The 20407-nt window shown below is 40.3% G+C and overlaps 1 protein-coding gene across 1 annotated transcript in view; it reads left to right on the forward strand.

The window, feature by feature from the left end:
* Positions 1-584: 584 nt before the first annotated feature.
* Positions 585-20407, forward strand: part of GLYR1 (glyoxylate reductase 1 homolog (Arabidopsis)) — a gene marked incomplete at its 5' end in the record, with an annotated part of 22090 nt that continues 2267 nt past the window's right edge. Inside the window, 11 exons of the mRNA XM_010294256.1 lie at positions 585-621; positions 1826-1905; positions 9442-9580; positions 10148-10390; positions 13376-13462; positions 14390-14446; positions 15534-15584; positions 15706-15779; positions 17587-17686; positions 18870-18980; positions 19285-19386. Of these exons, the coding sequence (XP_010292558.1) occupies positions 585-621; positions 1826-1905; positions 9442-9580; positions 10148-10390; positions 13376-13462; positions 14390-14446; positions 15534-15584; positions 15706-15779; positions 17587-17686; positions 18870-18980; positions 19285-19386 (1081 nt within the window). The remainder of the gene's footprint in view (positions 622-1825; positions 1906-9441; positions 9581-10147; positions 10391-13375; positions 13463-14389; positions 14447-15533; positions 15585-15705; positions 15780-17586; positions 17687-18869; positions 18981-19284; positions 19387-20407) is intronic.

The following is a 20407-nucleotide window of genomic DNA, read 5'->3' on the forward strand; positions in this document are numbered from 1 at the left end:
AGGAAATAAACATTTCTGCCTTTCTTATGGCTCTTTTGTATCTTTAGCATGTCTTACTGTGGTGGCGAGTACCTGAAGAAATTGATAATGGAACACCTGTTTAGGGGATCCTGCCATTAATGCTTTGCTGTGAGAACTTCTAAGAATCTCAGCTCTCTGAGCTGTAAATCAGTGGCTGCTCTGCTGTTCTATCCAGATGGATATAAGTTACCAACCTGAACTTTGGTTTGATTGCCTGCATCAATACTTTTTTCAGTTCCTTGTGAGGGAATATCCAGTCTTACCAGAGTAATAAGCACTATAGCACTGTATCTTCCAGGCAGTAGCTGTGCTGCTGCTGTTGTGTTCACTTAAATTCTGATAGTCCAGTGAGTTCATGCAGGCTGTTCAGAGGCTTAGTTTAGGTGCAGGTATCTAACAATGTAATGCTTGTGTGTCAGCTGCATGTCTTGCCTTTCACGGTAGGTTTTGACTGTAAGTTGTAACTCTCTTAATATGAAAAATGTGATGTAATGCACAAAGGTGGACAGGGGATAGTTGTTTTTTCTCTGGTTCTAGTGCTTAATGCTTTCTTTTTTCTCTAGGGGCAAGCTGGGCCGGTATCCTCCATGGCCAGGAAAGGTGAGGTTTGCTTTGGTTTTATTTTTATTGTTATTGTTGCTTTCTTGGTTTTTGTTTGTTTGTTTTTGCTTTTTCCTTCTGCACAGAGAAAGCTTTGCCTGAAAGCATTTCAGTCAAAGACTAATATTGGGTCTTCTGTTTTGGTTTTGGGTTTTGTTGTGTGGTTTTTTTATGTTTATTTTTTTTTAAATACATATCGCACAAATCTGAACTGTGAACCAGATTAGGACTTTATTTGATCTAGAAGTTCAGCCTGTGACTAACAGCTGTTAGTTCAGATGGAATGAAAGGCAACAGAGAGCAGTTCATCCAGCTCTGGAACTGATTGTGTTTCCCAGATTTAGTTATTTAATCCCTGTCACTTTCTGCAAGACAGGTTTCTTTCCTCCCATAGTAAATTGGTTAAATGCACTGTATTAAATAATAGAAATAAAGAGTCCGACTTCACCAGATAGTTTTAGAGCTATGTTCTTTGTGTAATAATTCTGGGAGTAGGGAGTAGTTAAGCTTTCTCTTCTGATTTGGTTGCGTTTTTTTTTCTGATGAAAGGCCAAACATTAAAAAAAACAGTATATGTACCATTTTTATTCTTTCTACTTCTCTGAAAGATCTTTGTTTTTATTTTTGGTGTAGGTATGAGGACTAAGCATGCAGAGATAACAGGATGTGGCAGGGAAAAGTGTTGTCAGTGTGGCTGACAACCATAAACGTTTGGTTATTGAATCAAGTGAAGTCCAGGCTCCCCTGCAGTCTTTCAGGTGTCACCTGTGTAACTGAGTGACAGCTCTTCTCTTTACTAATATTTTAAACTCTATAAGCACTCTATCCTGGGAGTAAAGACAAAGCTTTAAATGTAAATTTCAAGTTACCGAAGTGGAACAAACTTTTATTAGTGCCATTTGGCTTTCTAGATTTTAAAAAAGGTTGCTAGTTTATCTGTTGGGGCTAGGGAGAAGAAAACCTCACTAAGAGTGTAGTGATGTATCAGTGGACTTTAGGTATTTTTTCACTCTGCTGCGGCATACCCATATGTAAGGTAATACATGGGTTACATATTTACTTGAAAGACTTAAAACAGATTCAAGTTCTCTTCCTAGTCAGATTTTTAAAAATAAATTAAAATAGCTGTACCACATTGCAGTAAATCACAGAGTATTAATTTTGCATTATGTGCTTTTTAACTTTCACTTCTAATCACCTTCAGATTGTTAATCCACCTAAAGATCTGAAGAAACCTCGTGGAAAAAAGTGCTTCTTTGTGAAGTTTTTTGGAACAGAAGATCAGTATGTACCTGCTTGTTTTCATCTGGTGAAAATACTGTGCCACATAATATGGATCTTTCATGGAAGAAATATTTACTAACACAGTACAGCGTAGCTTTGCAAAGGATTGTCTTTAATCTACATGCAAAAAAAATCAACTATTGTTGCACGCTATAGCCCCTTGTGGGTGTATGGAGACTGTAAAAACATATGTACTCAATCATGTTAGGATTTCAGTTGCCGCTGCGAAGGAAAGTTCTTGATAGCTTTCCATTTTTAGGGGAGAAGGTGTCACATGACAGAATTAGATTTTAGCGTGTAAGCATGTATGAGAATGCATACTCTTAGCTCTACCTTTTTTTTTTTTCTGCCAGAAAAATAAAACAGCTATATACTTGTCATTTGTAAAAGAATATACTGTGATACCTGGTGACTGAAAACATTCTTGCTGTGCTTTGGGAAGACTTTACAGTATAGGCAAGCCAACACTCTTGTAGTCTATCTTTTTGCAAGGCAGAATTTCTTGTTTCTGAACACATGTGCAGAATCATCATTGTCTTAGACTTAGAAACTTACAAACTGGAAAAATAAACAAAAACCTGAGAACTTGGGTATTTCATAAAACAGACAATTATTTTGCTAATTTTTCAGTTTTTCCTCTCTATTTTCTGCTGGTTTGCATTGAGTCATGCAATAAAGGAGAAAACTACAAATACTTGCAGAAGACTAGAAAATCCATTACTTTTTGGAAAAAAGCAACAAGAACTGAGACCTTTTAATGGATGTTTCTTAAGAAAGTTATTTTCAACTGCTAAATTACTTTTGCTCAATATTTAAAAATAATTTTACATTAAGAACTGAGGTCTAAACTTGGTGGAGTAGAAGTGAATGCTGCATATAATAGGAACGTTTGTTGGATCTCTAGTAATGTAAGGCAGGTGAAGGTTGATTTGAGGGTAGAGAGTGGATTTTTTTGGTGGCATTGTTGTTAAACATGGTTATTTGAGCTAATCAAGTTCTAGAAGTTGAAGAGGCTGACTGTTTCTGTCCCAATTGTTTGTTCTCGATTCTTGTATTTCACATTATTGAATCAAATACAGAGATCTTTTGTTTGGAGACAAGTTTGGAAAGACAAGTTTGGAAAAAGTGGTCATAGGTCTGGAGTACTATAGCTGGGATTAGCAGCATGATTGCAAATGAAGAGTTCAGAGCTGCAAAATAATTGGGATTTATTACACAATTCTAGAGCTCTGGCTAGGGAAAATCCAGTCATCTGGCACGGTAAGGTAGCGTGGTCATTGTCATGTCTCTTCCTCCTGCCCCATCTCCAGCTTGTGAAATTTAATCATTTCCCGCTAGATAATCATGATTTAGAAATTTACTTGCTTTGACTGGCATACTCTACCTGAAAATTAAATAGAAATAAATACTGTCCCCTTTGTTCTTCTTTTAAAATAATGTTGATAGACAGAAGAGAGAGAAGCTTGTGTGCTTGTTCTGTCCTGACCTGGAACTTTAAAAGCATGTGTTGGTTAGAACTGTGCTGTTCTAACCAGTGTGCTGCTTGAGAAAATCGTTATCTTTGAGCATAATCAATGAACCAGATCAGAAAAAATTTAAATTACTTATCTTCATGCTCACATTTTAAGTGAAAATACCTTTATTTTGTGCAAGTAAACTAATGGATTTTGCAGATACTTTTTTCTAGGTGTGTATAAACAGTAAGTGGGAATAACGTGACTGACAAAATGTCACTGCTCCATATAATGAACAGCATGCTGAATAGGAGGATTCAAAGCTCCATCACTGACTGTAGTCTGTGGTGTGATGAGTACAGTGACTCATACTATTTTCTGATGTTCTAGTGCACATTGCTTCTGTTTTCTAGCACTTTGCTCTTTCTGCCACTTTGAATTTTGTAAGGTGACATTACCCCTGATCCATTTTTACAGGCCTTCTATTATTGCCTTACTCTGTCAAGGTTTAACAGGTGAGGATCTGGATATAAGCCATTTGCCTATTGTCCAGTGTGTGTAAGGTGAAGGTGGTGCTTATTGCTGGGTAAGAATCCCTCTCACAGACTTCTGAGGGTGGTCGCCAGACAGTGATGGGTAGACAATCTCAGACTTCATATAGTCTTATTTTCTGAGGATTCACAGGTGACTGCTGTGGCCAGAACTGCCACTGTTTCAGGCTAGTTAAAAATTGCTTCCTCCTGACTTACGTGTCTCAAGTTTGCCATACCGAAGATTAAGGAGAAAACTGCTTAGAAGTAAGAACTGGTGTGCATGCATGTGAGCGGAGTGGACAGGTGAATAAAAACATACTGATGATTTTGGAAGTGGCTTTGGTAGTATATAGATAGGTTTTGGTTTTTTGTGAAGTCCTGAAGAGCTTAGGATACTGCACAGAAGACAATGCATTTTTCTCTACCTGTGAATTGAATACTAATACTTACTGTCCCAGTGCAATGCTGCAGTGACGAAGGAAGTACATTAACTGGAAAGCTGTAAGTAGTTCTGACCAAAGACATAAAAGCGAAAGCATGAGTGCATTCAGACTGTGCTGTAAGACCTGGCTTTTGATAAAGTTTCTACTGAGCTCTGTGCTCCTTATGTTTGTTGTGTTGGTGGAGTTAGTTGCTTCTGTCACTTTCAAAGTAATATGTTTTCGGGAAGATAAGGATTCTCTACCCATGGAAGAAGAATTTGCTTATTTGTTTAAACTGTGAAGTATACCTGTGCTTTACCACAGTGAAATCCACCTTACTGTTCATAGTCGTAATATAGTATCCGTGTCCTATTCTACGTGATTGCCTTAATTGAGGCACATAATCATGTAATGTCTCTTATTAACTTGTTCTCCAAATCGATAGGAGTTCTTTTTCTGAGTGTCTCTTCTCAGAGTAAGTCACACTAAAAGAATTCTTCATCTAAAATCAAGAAGAGTTGATATTTCCTGCCCATAGACCAGGCAAGCAGGTAATGACATCCAGTTACGGGATTATAAACAACAAGTTTGATTTAGTCTTTCTAAATAGCAGTGGAACTTTGAACTCTTATCTGTGTTTCTAGCTGTGCCTTTCAGATAGGTTTTAGATCCTCTTTTATTTCCCCAGCTACAGTCTTGTCATAGGAAATCTTTGCAGGTCATTCCAGTAGTCAAGTACTGCAATGTACGAACTTATACATTGCTATATGCGTGCATTTATTGCTTTTAGTAGTTGGAACTAGTAGACTGGCAGGCTGATAGCTTACAAGTCTGTCTTTGTGTGTCTCATTGAGTTCAAAATATTCTTAGATTTCATGGCCTGCTTGGGAATTCATTATGACATTGTCAAAACTAAAACTAATCATTGCTTTGAAGGTATCATTCTACTGTGTTTCATACAAGTACTAGGGAGAGTCCTGCAGTCATCAGACGTGTGTGCAACACGCACATTTCACCTCCGGTCCCACCTTCTTCCCCCGCTTAGATATTCTGTAATAGCCAAATGGTCTTGCGAGTCATATATATCAAAGTCTTAATAGGAAGGTGGAGCAGTCAATTCTTACTCATACCATCTTTTTGAAGCATCAGTATAAAACTGAATAGTCTCACTAAATTTGGTGGGGTCAAGGGGCACTTCCTGACTTGAAATATTAAGGAGAAATTGGAGGAAACTTGCAATCCAAGATAAGTATATATAATCTGCAGCCCATTTGCATCAGGCACAGTGATTTTGGCACAGCACTCATTGCCTTCCCATCCTCCATATCCTGTTGGGATGCAAACACCTGCCCTCTTCTCTGCCAGTGTTCTGCCTGGTTTTCAAGGAGAGAAATTTTTGGATGTAGTCTTTCTAAAATGCTCTTTCAGGTCCTGACATCAGAAGACACTTGCTTAAAGTTTGACAGGTGTTGGATATGGTACTCTTTGGCATTCTGAGGAGCCAAAGGGTATAGGCTAATCTAACAGAGAGGGTTAGTTTACCTTGCTGGTGTTTCTCAGTTAGGCACATTATCCCATGCAGAGCTCTATGTTGCTCTAGCCAGGCTGCTGTATAGTAGAGACAGCTGGAATGTTGTTAGAGATCTCTGCAGGTGGAGTTGCCGTAGCTGAAAATTACTATAGTCAAAACTTTTCCACCTCTTGCTGATACCTTTGGATGTGTAAGTACTCTGCACATTTTTTTATTGCACAAATTTGAAAAATCTAATACTTAGAATTTCTTTCAGTATTGCCCTGCTGCTTGTTTTCTTTTGCCAAGTATCCCCTCCTTTTAGCTGCATTTATTCTAATGTAGTGTGGTCATTTTTGTTTTTTTTTTTTTTCCATTAAGGAGTTTACATATCAAATTCCAGAGTTCAGCCATTTGAGCTGTTTTACTGGTGAAAATTGGGGCATTCCCTTTTAACAGCAGGAAATCCATCTTGATTTCTCTGTTGTGTGCTTGCACACACTGGGCTTGTAAATAACCAAGCAATTTTCTTTTGACTTTCAAAATTGGTTGTGTTAGGATTTAGTGTGGGCATCTAAAATGCTGCAGTGTAAAACTTTATGAATTTTTCCCAGACTGTAGTAAGTAATAGAAATTTGGAAATACAGTTCTGCTGTTTTCCGTCCCTAACTGTAACGCTTGCAAAAAGTGAGTATTTGTGGATATTCCTCCACTTTAATTTCTCCAGTTTACCATTAGGAATTTATATCTTTAGACTGGAAAAGACTGGCTTGAAAGTCAGGGGTTTTAAGATCTCCTTGCCTGTGCTAAGCTTGTATCGTGGATTTGAATCCGGTATCTCTGGTTGCATCTCTTCTGTGCCACTGTTTTCCATGCAGCTCCAGGTCACATTGGTACTTGCCTCTGCTTTACAAGCATTTTAAGTTTTGATTATTGTTCATGAATATAACATGGATTTTACATGAGTAGTGATTTTATAAGAATGGTATTTTGGAGAGGACAAGGAAGGGTATGGAGAAATGAGCAGAGAAATGCATTACTAACATGTATCTTTTCTACATCTTTTCACTTTCCATTTAGCCCATTCTCTACAGATACCAGATGACTCTGTGCAGTAGTATGAATACAATTTCATCTTAAGTATGACATCTTCAGTAATGTAATGTCACTAATGCTTTTCTAGGGCATTAAATTCATTGCTGAGTCAGGAGAGAAATAGTAGTTCCTTTTATATGTTGCATCCTAGGAGACCCTTCATCTAAATATTGATGTTCATTGCCTTTGAGGATATTGCTTAACAGAGAGAGATCTTGTGTATAAACATGAATGATTTTGTTTGGTGGAAAGTTGCACACAAAAATGCTTTATGGACATCTGTTGTCAAAAGACTTGTTCATATCTTACAGAAGGTTGTCCAGGTAGGTGACACACAAAGGATAAACTGGAAAGAAAAAGACCTTTTATTTTTTATGTTATTATTTATTTTATTTTATTTTTATTATTTATTTTTAACCCTGAGGCAGCATGTAATACTGTTTTTCACTTACTAGTTTCTGAGTTCTCTGGCTCTTTGTCCTAGGGGATCACAAGTGCCAAGATGTACCTTCAAAGTCAGGAGCCAGAAATCTTTGTGCTTCGGACCACCTCCATACCAAAGGAAAAGTAATGAGAAAGGAAGCTAATGAACATGTGCAGTGAGGAGGGATACGATGTGCAGAAACCTAAGAGAATGCCTTGATAGAAAACTAGTTATTTTTATTTAGAAATTAAAATCTGGCAAGAACATTTAACATGCTTTATTATAATGTACTCCAAAATTTTGTTTCCTTTATGTACATAAAGGAAAAGGCTTCTCATGAGCTGATGTTATCTAGTATGTAGGGGTGCTTTGTCACTGAGCGCCACACAGAAGAGCTTTACAGTATAAGAGAATTTTAAGATATTTTTCACTATGTCTGGGCATCTGGCAGGGATTCCCTGAATAGCTGCTGGATGGCAAGCTCTGGTCTGAAAGTAATGATTTGACTCGTTACATTATGTTAAGTCAGTTATGAAGGTGATGTAAACTAAGCAAAATGACTCAACTTTGCATGCAAAGGAGTACTGGGTTCTGCTTCCAGGCTATGGTGGAATCACGGTGTAGGCTATACTGGCAGTGGGGAAAGGATGCTGGCTTTTTTTGCAGTCAGTTCTAGCAGGAGGCCTCATCTCTCCAAATGCAACCCAAAAAGTTTGTCTACCTTAAGTGAGTTGATTCCTGACTACAAACAATGGCTAATGCTAGTGAAGAGAAGGATCTCCATGAAGTTTTAAACTGGGCTTTACTACTTTGTGAAGAGAGAACAAGCAAGATCCAGCAAAGCATTATTATTTTCACCTTTATGTTCAGTTTAGCTGTATGACACGATGCGTACAGTGTCTGAAAAGGCTGCTATTAAACCACTTCACCTGCTTGCAGGAGCTAGACTGCACTGGAGAGTATTTAAAACCTGTAATCATGGCTAGTCAATGTTTGTAACGTAGAGATGTTTTGCGACCAGAGAAAATCAGTTTGACTGGTTTTTACTGTGTGCTGGGCTGCTGTATGCTAAGAAGCACTGCTGGCCATCCTAGGTCAGTAAAAGCTTTTCTAAAACTTACACAGGTCTACTTTCAGTAGGATGGAAATAGCTTTGTAACAGTGTGGGTGATAAGCCTGGGCCTGAATTTGGGGAGAGAGGAAGGTACTCTAATCTCTGCGAGAGCCCCAAGGGATGTTGAAAGCAAAGGCATTCCCCTAAGCTGCAGTGAAGGAGTGGTAGAAGAGCTTGTCAGACTGAAGGAAAGTGGAGTTGTCACCCTGTACTTGACACTTAACCATTTGGTAAATGTCAGGAAGTCCTATTTAGTAGCAGTGGGAACAGGGAAATCGTTTGAGTTTTTTTATTAGGACTGCAGTCAGTTTAATACTCTGGTACTGTGCCAGTTTATCTTAAAATGTCAAGAGTGAGGAAAATGGTTCTTTTTCCTCAAAAGTGAAGATGTTGTTTTCATGCAGAATATCAAGGTACATCAGAAATAATGTTCAGCAATAAGCTGTGGCATTTGCACTCACTTTATTTGTGGTCAGCTCTATTGTAAGATACATAAATTTTTTTTCTCCAGTTTTTACAGACACTTGTGTGCACAGTATGTTTGAACAAGGGATTGATGGCTTAGAATTGTTACATGAACTCTGCTTTCAACAACCTTTTGAGCAGACTCATTTTATTGGCTACCTTATGTGGAGGCGTGTGATTGTGGGTGTTCCTCCCGGTGATACAAGAGCAGTCACTAGACTGCCTTTGTTCTAAACAAGGACCTATGATCACATCCGAAAGCTGTCTTGCTGACAGAGAATACAAATAGCATGAGAGGATATAAAGCTTGAGAGAGAAACCATGTAAAAGTGCCAGAAGAAAGTCCTTGGTGAATGCAGAAATCACAGCCCTTCAGGTTGTAGCAAGCAAGTGAGTTTGGGCTGTTATCATCAGTTGTTCTGGGGAGAAAAATAGGCTATCTGTGTGTTTCTAAAAGTGGAATGGTTGAGAAAGTTGCTGTTCGGAGAATATAACTCACGTTGTTGTTCTTGTTTCTAGTGCTTGGATCAAAGTGGAGCAGCTGAAGCCTTATCACCCTCACAAAGAGGAAATGATAAAGATTAACAAGGGTAAGCGCTTCCAGCAAGCTGTGGATGCTGTAGAGGAGTTTCTTAGAAAAACCAAAGGCAAGGACCAGGTGAGTGGTTTCTTTTTTACTGTGCATCAAAAACAAGCCTTTGCATGGATGATGGTCAGATCCATTTTTATGTAAAAGGTGTTTGTTGCTTCTGGCAAAGGAGAGAGGGGGTTGTTTTCATTCCCTTCCCCCCCCCATCTTCCCCATTCAGTCTTGTTTGTTGTGGAAAAAAGTGTTGTTAAACTGATGGAGAAACTGAGGAGGCGAATTGATCCACTTATGATGATTTAATAAATCAGTCTTAAGTCTTGGGCTAGAATTTGATACCTACTAATCTTGCTTTTAGTATATCAGAAGTGCGTGTATGTGCACACACTCCCAGCAAGTCTTCAAGTGGCCTGTTCTGTTACTTGCTTACTTTAAACTGATGAGTTTTTGCAGGAGAGCTAACCAGGAACTTCACTCACCGATTTCAAAGGGCTAACAAATACCTAGTTTTCAACTTACTGTGCTGTTGTTTTGCTTGATAGTAATCGGCACAGGGTCCTTCACATCCTTGGTTTTGCATGAAAATCATTCCAGCTCTTCTCTTCGTTCCTTACCATCTTCTATTCTGTAATCTCTCAGGCGTCTTCCCATAACTCCAATGAAGAGAAGAATCGACGTAATTCCAGTGAAGAAAGAGGCAAGCAATCTGCTGGTGAAGAGAAACGCAAAGCCAGCTTGTCTGAAGGGAAGTTGAAGAAGGGCACAGGGGAAGGAAAAAAGAGGGTCTCTTCTGTATCGTCAGAGAGAGGATCAAAATCACCTTTGAAAAGAGCCCAGGATCAGAGCCCCCGAAAGCGGGGGCGTCCACCCAAGGATGAGAAGGTTTGTGTTGTGCATATCCACCAGTGCCCTGTGGAGTTTGCAGGTGGACTCTAGGGTTGACTGGCACCTTGACTAGCAGGCCAGGAAGAAGAGTCAGTTCAGTATCAGGGTTTTTTTAAGCTGTTCTGTTAGTACTTCTAGACCATTTGGCTGCCTGATACCTTTGGCAAGCATATTGTTAATTTTTCCTGTAATTTTTACCAGTTAGTTATTTTGAGTGGCTCCATTCATATCTTTGAGAGGGCTTTGAGAGCTGTATCATGAGACTTCACCTTTCATCTTGCCATCCCTCAAGTTCTGTTTGTGTGGGAAGGATTAGTGAAGAGATATGGGTCTTCATCTGATTCCTGACTTCTCCCATCTCATCTACTTTGTATGATTAAGTGATTAGTAGACACTCAACTTCATCCTCAGTACTTACAGAGGGTGGGATATTCTTAAGGGCTAGGGCTTAAGGAAGGAACTCTTGTAGCCTGGGGAATCCACCAGAAGAATTAATTGCATTCATTTCAGCTTCTGTGCTGTAGGATATATTTCCATCCTTCATTATAAAGGTTCAACCTTGGAGTATTATTATTACTTTATGCCCACTCTGTTATTTCTGGATGTTGTGGCAGCAACAATAGCCACCAGTGCTTTGTCCACCCTCATCTAGAGTTCCAGCGTTTTTATTTATCGTGGAACTCATTGTTGTGGTCCAGATCTTCCTTTTTCCAAATGGATAATTATTTCAGTGGATTATTACAATGCACGTGCTCCGTTGGAGACTACGCCTGAAGACCATTGGGAGATTTCAGCTGATGGACCATGTGGCAGCCTGCTTGCTCACCTGTGCTTTAAAGGGATCATGTTATGCTGTGCTTCACAATCTTTGCTTTCAGTGCACTTCAGGATGCAAGTCAAGATGGTAGTCTTTGATCTCCAAAATTGTGAATGGATTGGCCTTCATTGGTTGAACAGCAAACTTTTTCTTGAGGTAGTAAAATGAAGCTGATCATCTCAGGTATTAGCTATGAAGGAAATACTGGCTTTTTTTTTTTAGAGACAGCTTCTGTTAGATCAGGCTCTACAACAGAGCCCATCAGTTTCTCCTTTTAGGGGGAAGTTGGAGGGGAGGAAGAATGGATGCATATTTCTGAATTCTTACTAATAATTACAGAATTTTTTACTTGACTGGTACAGGAAAACACTTTTACCAGCAACATACTTTCACCTTTCAAAGTGTCTTGCTATGACCATGTTGTATCTTCACATATTTCTGTTACAATAAGCCATGGGGCTTTTTTTCCACTTCTAAAATGCTTTCGTGTCTTTGAGATAAATTTTGTAATTAATCTATCAAAGCTAATGGCTGGGAGAATTCTGATCATTTGACATGCTTAAGTTTTACTGTTGTAGCTACCTCAGGGCATCAGAGCGCTTTGAGAGAGTTAATTGTGGTATTATTTTACTGCCAAATTGCACGTGGAGTGGTCTTAAACAGTTTATCACAAAGAGATGGCTGGCTGTGTGATAAATGTCTGGCCACAGACCATGAAAATAAGCAAGCTAATATAGGAAAGTAGCCTTACCGCTTCTGGAAAGTAATGTAGAGAAATTCCCATGAAAATATAACAGTACTGCCTTAATGCTCTTTTTCATCCTGTGAAATAATTTTAAAATTTTGTCATCTTCTTGCCTGGTTCTCAAAATTTCCCCAAATTCTTAGCCCTAGTGTAGAAAACATTTATGTCACTGTTCTGAATTACTGCAGTGTTGGGATTTGGGGTTTTTTGCCCCATCACAGTCCAAATTCTGGCTTTCCAAGTAATAAGAATGCACAAAATTCAAGGATCCCGTTGTTGCTGAGGTGTGCTCTATCTAGAAATGCTCTATGTAGGCATACATAATCATTCAAATACTCTCATTTTTAAGCTTATATGAATATTTTCAAAGGACCAACATGACTTAATTGGTATCGAGGCAGGTTTCATCCATGCTTACCAGTTGAAACAGCAGTGTGGTCTCTAACGAGAGAATTTTAGTGTACAAGGCTCTCCCTACAATGAAATGACACTTTAAGGTTGGAGACTGATGTCTAGATAGTCCCTGCTAACAGGTGAAACAGTTGCATCAGTGTGGGTTACCTCCAGGAGTCTTGCTCTTACAGTGCTTTCCGCTTGTGGTTCTGCGTGACACTAAGGTATATTGTACACTTCAGGAAGTAATTTTGGAGAGGAGATAATGTGATTCCATTTCTGAACCCTCATTTCAGGAAGATAACACATACTATTTGCTTTTGTATGCAGAAGTCCTGCACATTCTCTTCATATAGCATAAAGATCTATATGTCAGTGACCTATAGCATGAAGACCTATTTTAAGCTATCTTCGGGAAATAAGAATGATAAATTTAAATCTGCTGAACAGTAAAAAAACCTGATGCGTTAAGTGACATTCCAGATCAGGGCCTGTTGAGTGAATGGGGCAGTCCACATACCAGTTTCTGTCTCATGGATTCTGCAAGCTTCAGCAGATGTGACTACCAGCCTCATGCTTTGAAGGTTCTCCTGTTAACAGATAGGCTACGTTTTTATGGCAGTGGAGGATCAGAAGAGTTCAGACCTCTGATTGTGGTGATGTTCTTCGCCCATTTGTTTAGTTTTTGGATCTACCAGAGGAGAATGCTGGATCAAGTGTATTTGCTTCTCTGCTCATTGCATGATTACACAAGTGCAATGATTCCTCTTATGTATGAAGAATGGATTCTCCAGAAGCCATGACTGTGGTTGAATTCCTTCATTGGCAGTTCATGTTTTCTTCATCTCATCTGTGTTGATAGTACACTGTGTGTTTAAATATGAACTCTTCATGGAAAAGCATGTGGAATTGAAGGCATTCATAGTGCTTTTCAAAACTCTGCATGTGTGCTCGTGTGATCAACGTGCTGTGGCCAGCCACTGAGACAGGTTGTAAGCTCTTTCTGATCTTCCTTCTGTCTCCTCAGGACCTCACAATTCCAGAGTCAAGCACAGTGAAGAGAGTGATGACTGGAACTGTGGCTGGATTTAAATGGCCGCCAAGTGTCAGTGAGGTGAGAAACTTTACAATATGTGCAATCTAGGAACTGAGTTTGTGGAAGCAAATCTAGAACCTTTTGTCTGGGCTGTAAAAGAGTGAGATCTTACCTTCCTCCTCTAGGAACAAAATAAGATGCTCTTGTTCTGTCATTCTGTAATGTAACAAAGCTAGACAATATTCTGGGCACATAAGTAGTATGCTGGGAAGTGAGATTTCAGTCTGTGGAACGATTTGCAGATTCACACTTAACTTGCTGCACTCATTTTTGCACTTTCTGGTTTCAGAAGTATTTCTGGGACTGCCTTCCCAAAACTGGAGGAGATGATATGGATAGTATCCAGACAGGGAGAGACTATAGTATGGGGTGGTTTCATTTGTTTTCCATCATAAACAGCTTTTGGAAAGCTTTCATTTTTGTGCATAAATAAGTGATCAGTAAAGCAGAGTAAGGGCAGTGTGACTCTAGGTTAGTGCATATGATGCTCACTGGGGAGGTGAGATACCTGGGCCTAAAGTCCTTGCTGCTGTTAATATGGGTTTGCCTAGCATGTTACAGTGCTAGCTGTAATCTCCAGCCAATTCCCAGAATGCTGTTTTAAGGAGTTCCTTGGAAGCTGGAAAATGAGTGTTTTCATTTCCTTGGGAAGAGCAAGAAATGGGACATGAGATCTCTTCCTCTGATGTTAATGTTGCTCATAATCTTTGGTTTTCCTACAGATATCCAAAAATGAGGAATTTGACTCGAATGGCTTTGGTTTTGAGAATGAAAGACAATGTAAACAGCTTAATTGAAAGAGGCAACTTGATACAGCTGATACATTTTGTATTTTCCACCTTAAGCTATTGTTCTCATGCAACTTGGGAGGGCAAGGGAGTTGTGCTGTCGATGCTCAGTGACTTTCTGGGAATGTTTCTGAGCCTGTACTTTCTCTCTTTGTAGCCTGTGAAGGACAGTGATGCACACTTTCATCACTTCCGGCTGAGCCAGACAGAGAAGGTGAGGATTTGGCAGAAGGAGCAATTCTGCTGGTCTGTTTAGCTTGGCATCCTGCCCTTTGCTGGGACTGACTACAAGGAGTATGTGTAAAGAACTCTGAAATTCAGTTTTTTGGGGGCTAGCAGCAACTAGGTTCTCACATGCAATCTTGTAGTTCAATTACTTCCTAACCTTAAGGTTTAGAATGATTTAGCATTGAGTACAGTGTAAAACAAGAGTTCAAGTAATTAAAGATTATCTAGCACTAGGATTTGACAGATGTGTTGGAGTAAATTCTGTGGTTTGAACATTGAGGGATAGGAGAAGCTGTTTTTTCTGTTTAAAACACCTGTTGTTTCAATGTCTTTGATTGTTCTATCAGTTCCTTCATCTGGATGAACTTGTCAATTAACTGAATATGGCAGGAGAATTTCTAGGACCAGAAAAGCTCCATGTAAAATACAGCCAATCTATCTCCTGAGTCAGAAGCCTTATAGGATTTTATGTTCAGCAGTCAACATCAGGAGGAAAAGGAAAGCTCAAATTAAATGAAAAAGGATTTTTATCTAGCTGAGGGTCTGGGCAGATCCAGAAGGATTAAGAGCAGCTAACAGTTTTAATCTAGACAAACTCACATAAGCGGCATGGTAAGGAGCATCCTTCACCTTAATGTTTGTTGAAAGCCACATGCCTTCTCATTAACAAGAAGGTTTTGCTTCCACAGCTGCATTGACATGCTGAGCATAGATAAGAGTCAAGGTGCTCTATGGCTGGCTTGAGAGATCTCCGTTTTCTTTGGTCCAAATGTGAGAGTAGGGATACCCTGGATCCTTGCCTCTTAGAGGAACCTGTCATATGAACTACAGAAAGAAGTTTGCAGTACCTGTATCAGAAGATGGACTGAATTGTTGGGGCAGGGTGGGAAAGGAAGAGCTTAATCTGTTGCAATAGGATTCGTCCCTTATTGAGGGAAGCCTGAGCGTTTTCCTGCTTTGCAGAAGAGGGTGGATGGGTGAGCTGCCTGTTTCTATGTAGCAAGGATATGGTCTGTCTGCTCAGCAGAGCAAATCACCATTGTCCTTCTGAATGCTGTGTCTTCTCCATACAGCCAGCTGTCTGCTATCAGGCGATCACAAAGAAGCTGAAAGTTTGTGAAGAGGTAAGGCAAATCTTGGCTTTGATGTATTTTCCGTATTGTCATGAGGACTTGCAGTTCCTCCAGAGCTGTGCACTCTACTTTTTTTTTTTTTTCCTTCTCTCCCTTCACCCCCACCATCCAGGAAACAGGATCCACCTCCATCCAGGCAGCAGACAGCACAGCAGTCAATGGCAGTATCACGCCTACAGACAAAAAGTAAGATCTCCAACACACTTCAGCCATTTCCCTTCCTTTTTCTTCTTCCCAGCTCGTACATGCAGCCGTTATTCAGCTTGTCACTGAGAATAAATAAACCTAACATTTCCCTCTAACTACAGATCTCCTCTGTCCTTGTGTGAAACTCTGATTTGGGGGGGGAGGGAGGGGGGCAGCTAAAAACAAACAGGCTGTACGGTAGGAAAATTCAGTATAAGGTCTGGCATAGATACAGTGGCAATTCACGGCTTTTCTGCAGTGGCCCGTTTCCTGCAGGCCATACTGCAGAACATTAAACAGCAGTATTTCTGAATGCTGTATGAGGCAGAAAGATAAAAGGGTATCTTTCTCTAGTAGTGTCTGGCAGTTGAGTGGGGTTGTTTAATTGCTTTCCTGAGCATACAGAAGACAAGAGGAAGAGGGAGGCGTGTTCTCCCAGCACACAAGCTTTGTTGTGTAGCACGTGAGTTTTCTGGTTTCTTCTAATGTCCAGAAGAGACATTTATAGAGTGAGAGAAGCTTAACTTGAGCTTCCTGTTTCACTCTAACTTCCGCTCTGTTCAAATTCAGTTCAGGCCACGGCTTGCTGTTTGCCGTTGGGGGGATGTCAGTTCTCAGCTGTACTCCAGGGCAATCAAAATAACAATGAAGCTGTTCAGGTAAAAACAGTCTCTCAGGAAAGGGTGGGTTGGGAGAGAAATAACAACTCCTCAGTTTTAGAGACTTGAAGATAGGTAGACCTTGTTTGGGCTGTTTAAGGAGCCTATAGTGTCTTGCTGTGACCTGTCTAAAGTAGTTTGCTCTAACAAAAGGCAGCATGGCTAGACTGCAGGTGGCTTGCAAAAGCCACAGTGCATCTATAGTGTGGCTAACTCTGAATAATTAACTGGGGAATTGCCAGGCAGATTTTGTTGTGAAGTTACATTGGATGTGTAACTGAACACTTCAGAATCTCCTACTAGAATTGTGGTTTTGGTATGAAGCTAGCTGCATGATGTATAAACGGATCCTTGCAGCAGAGACTGCAAAGGAATTCCTGTTGCACGTAACTGTAGGGATGGAACTTGTTAGTGTGTTGTCTTTTTCTTAATGGGGAGGCAAAACTCTTGCCAGCTTTGAGGTGGGGGGATGGGGCAAAGGCACAGGGGAAGGCAGCTGGTATCTGGGACTATTGCATTGTTGCTCATCATGACCTGTACTGACCTATTATTTCCTTTCTGTCTGTGTCTGTCCAAAATTGCAGCTGTAGAGCAGGGGTCAGGTCTTTGGTCTGTGCATGATGCCTAGCCCAGTAGTCCTTGCTGGGCTTCCTTAAAACAAAGATTGTAACATCATTCAATAGTACAAGCAAGTCATTGCACCTGTGACTTAGTTTAAAAATCAGAAGATTAATCAGAGAAGCACCTGCAGATCTCTAAATGTTCCCTTCATCTTCAGTTAGGGCAATGGCTGGCAATAGAAAGCACAAGAGCAGCAATTTTAATCAAACAAACTACCCAAAACAAACAAACAAAAAATCCCAGACCACACAAATGTTTAATATTTAGGTAGTCTTCTGAAGCAGACTAAAGGCTTTCTTCAGGAAATTGGTAGGGATTCTTAGGAAGCAAAACAAATACCAGCTTGCTTTTAAAGCTCAGTATTTGCTCATTCTAGCCATGGCCACAGTGGAACATGTTTGGTTTTGTTGCGTTTTTGGGATTTTTTTGCTGGTGATGCTGCAGGGTTTGCTCTTCATCGTTTCCAAGACCATGAGAGGCTGACACCAATTGCTTTCTGTTGCATTAATGTTTATCTCCTCCTTCAGGATAGGATTTCTGGGACTTGGCCTGATGGGAAGTGGCATTGTTTCCAATTTACTGAAGATGGGTCACACTGTCACTGTCTGGAACCGGACTGCTGAGAAGGTAGGCATGTGCTTAAGGTATAGGTGATACTTAACCTTTTCTAAACATGTAGTTACTACCTCTGGCTCAGGTAGGCTTGGAGTCACCAATTGGTGGTACTGGGGAGAGGATGCCAAATAGACACAAGTCTATGCTTGCCACCTTGTTCTATTATTAATTCCTAGGTGTTTGTTGATGGCGACTTTTGACTAGGTGAAGCTGTAGTCTGTCCTAGCATGGTCACTCTTATGTGAACAGTCCTCACCCCATGGCCATTTTGTATGATATGAGAGTTGTCAGAAAAATCACAACCTTGTATATGTGTTGAGGAATGCAATGTAAAGTGCCTCTGGAAATATTGCTGATGTAAATAGCCAAGTTATTGTGTCATGCAGCTGGACAAAAAGACCAGGTGCTGGGGAGCTGATCCTAGGAGTGGTGTGGTAAGGTGCACTGCTTGACCACAGCTTCATCTACACATCCATTGTGCTGTTCATGTTGCAGTAGCAAAGGTTCTGTTGAAAACTTGCTGTGTCATAAGACCAGGATGAGAAAGGTTTTACAGGGGTATTCAAAGTGAAAATGGAGCTTATATTACACTTGTATTCTAGCCAGTGTTATTCTTTGTAGTGGGTGAGGAAAAGTACATAACTGGGGCAGATGTGGTACTCAGATGATATTGTGGAATTTCAAAGGCAAAAAGGACACTGTGGTTACTTTATTAAAAGGGATTAAATTTTTCTTTAAACTGCCAAACATGGATAGCATGAGGGGATAGGGTAAGAAGGAGCTAAGATTTTGAAGCAGCAGCCCGTTAAAACAAGTCAGTCTCAGCTGTGCATATTCCTGTTTACTGTCCAGTAACACCTTTTGCTATGTCTGTTTACCAATTTTTTTTTCCCCTCATCTCTCCTCGAAGAACCATGACATTCAATCTTTTATAATAAATTTCACCTAAGCATTCCTCTTTTCCTAAGTGTTCCTCCTTCTTTTGAAGTTCTTCACTTGGGGTTTCAGAAAAGCTGCAGAAGAGCCCCTTGTGTGTGTGGACAAATCAATAGAAGACAGCCCACTTGCTATGCAGTTAATATGCCTGACTCCTTTTGAGTGGCGTCCAGCAGCAGAGTTTGTTTCAGCAAAATGCTAGAGAACCCATTTGCTCTGTACTTAATTTTTCTTATGTTTGGATTTGTGACTTTTGCAGTGTGATTTGTTCATCCAGGAGGGGGCACGGCTGGGAAGAACCCCCGCTGAAGTTGTCTCCACCTGTGACATCACCTTTGCCTGTGTATCAGATCCAAAAGCAGCAAAGGATGTAAGGATTAGCTCTTATTTTTCCTCCACCAGGTAGACTACAAGATACAGTCACTGAATGCCAGTTCTGATTCCTGCTTATCATGGTAACCTGGGTCATAGTAGATGCTGGTCAGTGCAACTATGTAGAAATAAATGCCCCAACAAAAACAATACTTCTTAAAAAATATTCCCAGGGGGTAGGTTTTGATATCCCTCTTAGGAGACTACCACTGCAATGCCAGGCTTGCTTGAACTGCTGTCCTGCAGGATTGGAGTTTCTTTGCAGACACCCTATTGCTTTCCCGCTCTTCTGTTCCCCACAGCTGGTACTTGGTCCGAGTGGAGTGTTGCAGGGGATTCGCCCAGGGAAGTGTTATGTGGATATGTCCACTGTGGATGCAGATACAGTCACAGAGTTGGCCCAGGTAATCACATTGAACTGAACTTCTAACATCTGTGATTCAGCAGCAGTACTGCAGTTCTTGTTGCTTCAGGCAGTAAACTGTTGATAATAAAGATGCTTCTGGAGATTTTTGCGCTGCTTTTAGCTTTCAAGTCTCAGGCAAATAAGACAAAATAAGTCAAATCTTGACCAGCAAACAAAGTTGGATGAGACGTTCTCTGGTGCTAATAGCAAAGCCTGTAGATTTGGCAGGGCTGTTAGCTGGTACCAATGCAAACAGCCAGCCAAATTTTGATCCCTTAAGAAGTATTTCTAGCCAGATCGGTATTCTCCAGCAAACTGGAGGAGAAAGCACTGTCTGGATTAATAACTGTCCCTAAATTGATAAAATGCATAGTCTGCTTATTTTCAGATGTTCTGGTTGGGGAAAAAGAATGCCTTCATATTTCATTCTGTAGAAATATTATTATAGAGAGGATTTCTGTACAAATGTTCTGATTATTTCTGATGTGGTATCTTTGATTTCCCTTTGGCATCTTGATTGTTATCTCCTGCCCTAAAGGCAGCATGTGTTGTTGCACAAGGAAGGGGAGCTAGTTCAGGTGACGTTTTAAGCAAATATATCGGTGATGCAGTAGTGTGTAACGTGAATTTGGAGAATGAAGAGTCATACATATTAGTAAACCTGTGGCCAAAGATACCTGGCAAAGACCTCTCCTCTTTGGGGAAAAGGAGGAAAATATCATAACAGTCAATCTTTTGAGATTACTACACCATATGTACAACTTCAGCACTTGTTCCTTGGCCATTACAGGGTGCCGTGGCAAAAGCACGTAAGTGCATGTTTTAAGCAGCTGAACAGTAGTGATGAGTGTTGAGCAACTTGTGAGCAACATGAAAGTGTTGCTGGAGTGTGCGGGCAACTTTTGGTCTCGAGTACCCTTTGCAGGATGCAGTGCATCACATGTTAGTGCTTTCCTCTCCTGTTTATATGTCTGAGCTATTTGTTCTGCTTTAAAATTCTGTCTTCAGGGACAGGAATG

The sequence above is a fragment of the Phaethon lepturus genome, unplaced genomic scaffold (assembly GCF_000687285.1).
Source record: "Phaethon lepturus isolate BGI_N335 unplaced genomic scaffold, ASM68728v1 scaffold56509, whole genome shotgun sequence".
NCBI classification, from domain to species: Eukaryota; Metazoa; Chordata; class Aves; order Phaethontiformes; family Phaethontidae; genus Phaethon; species Phaethon lepturus.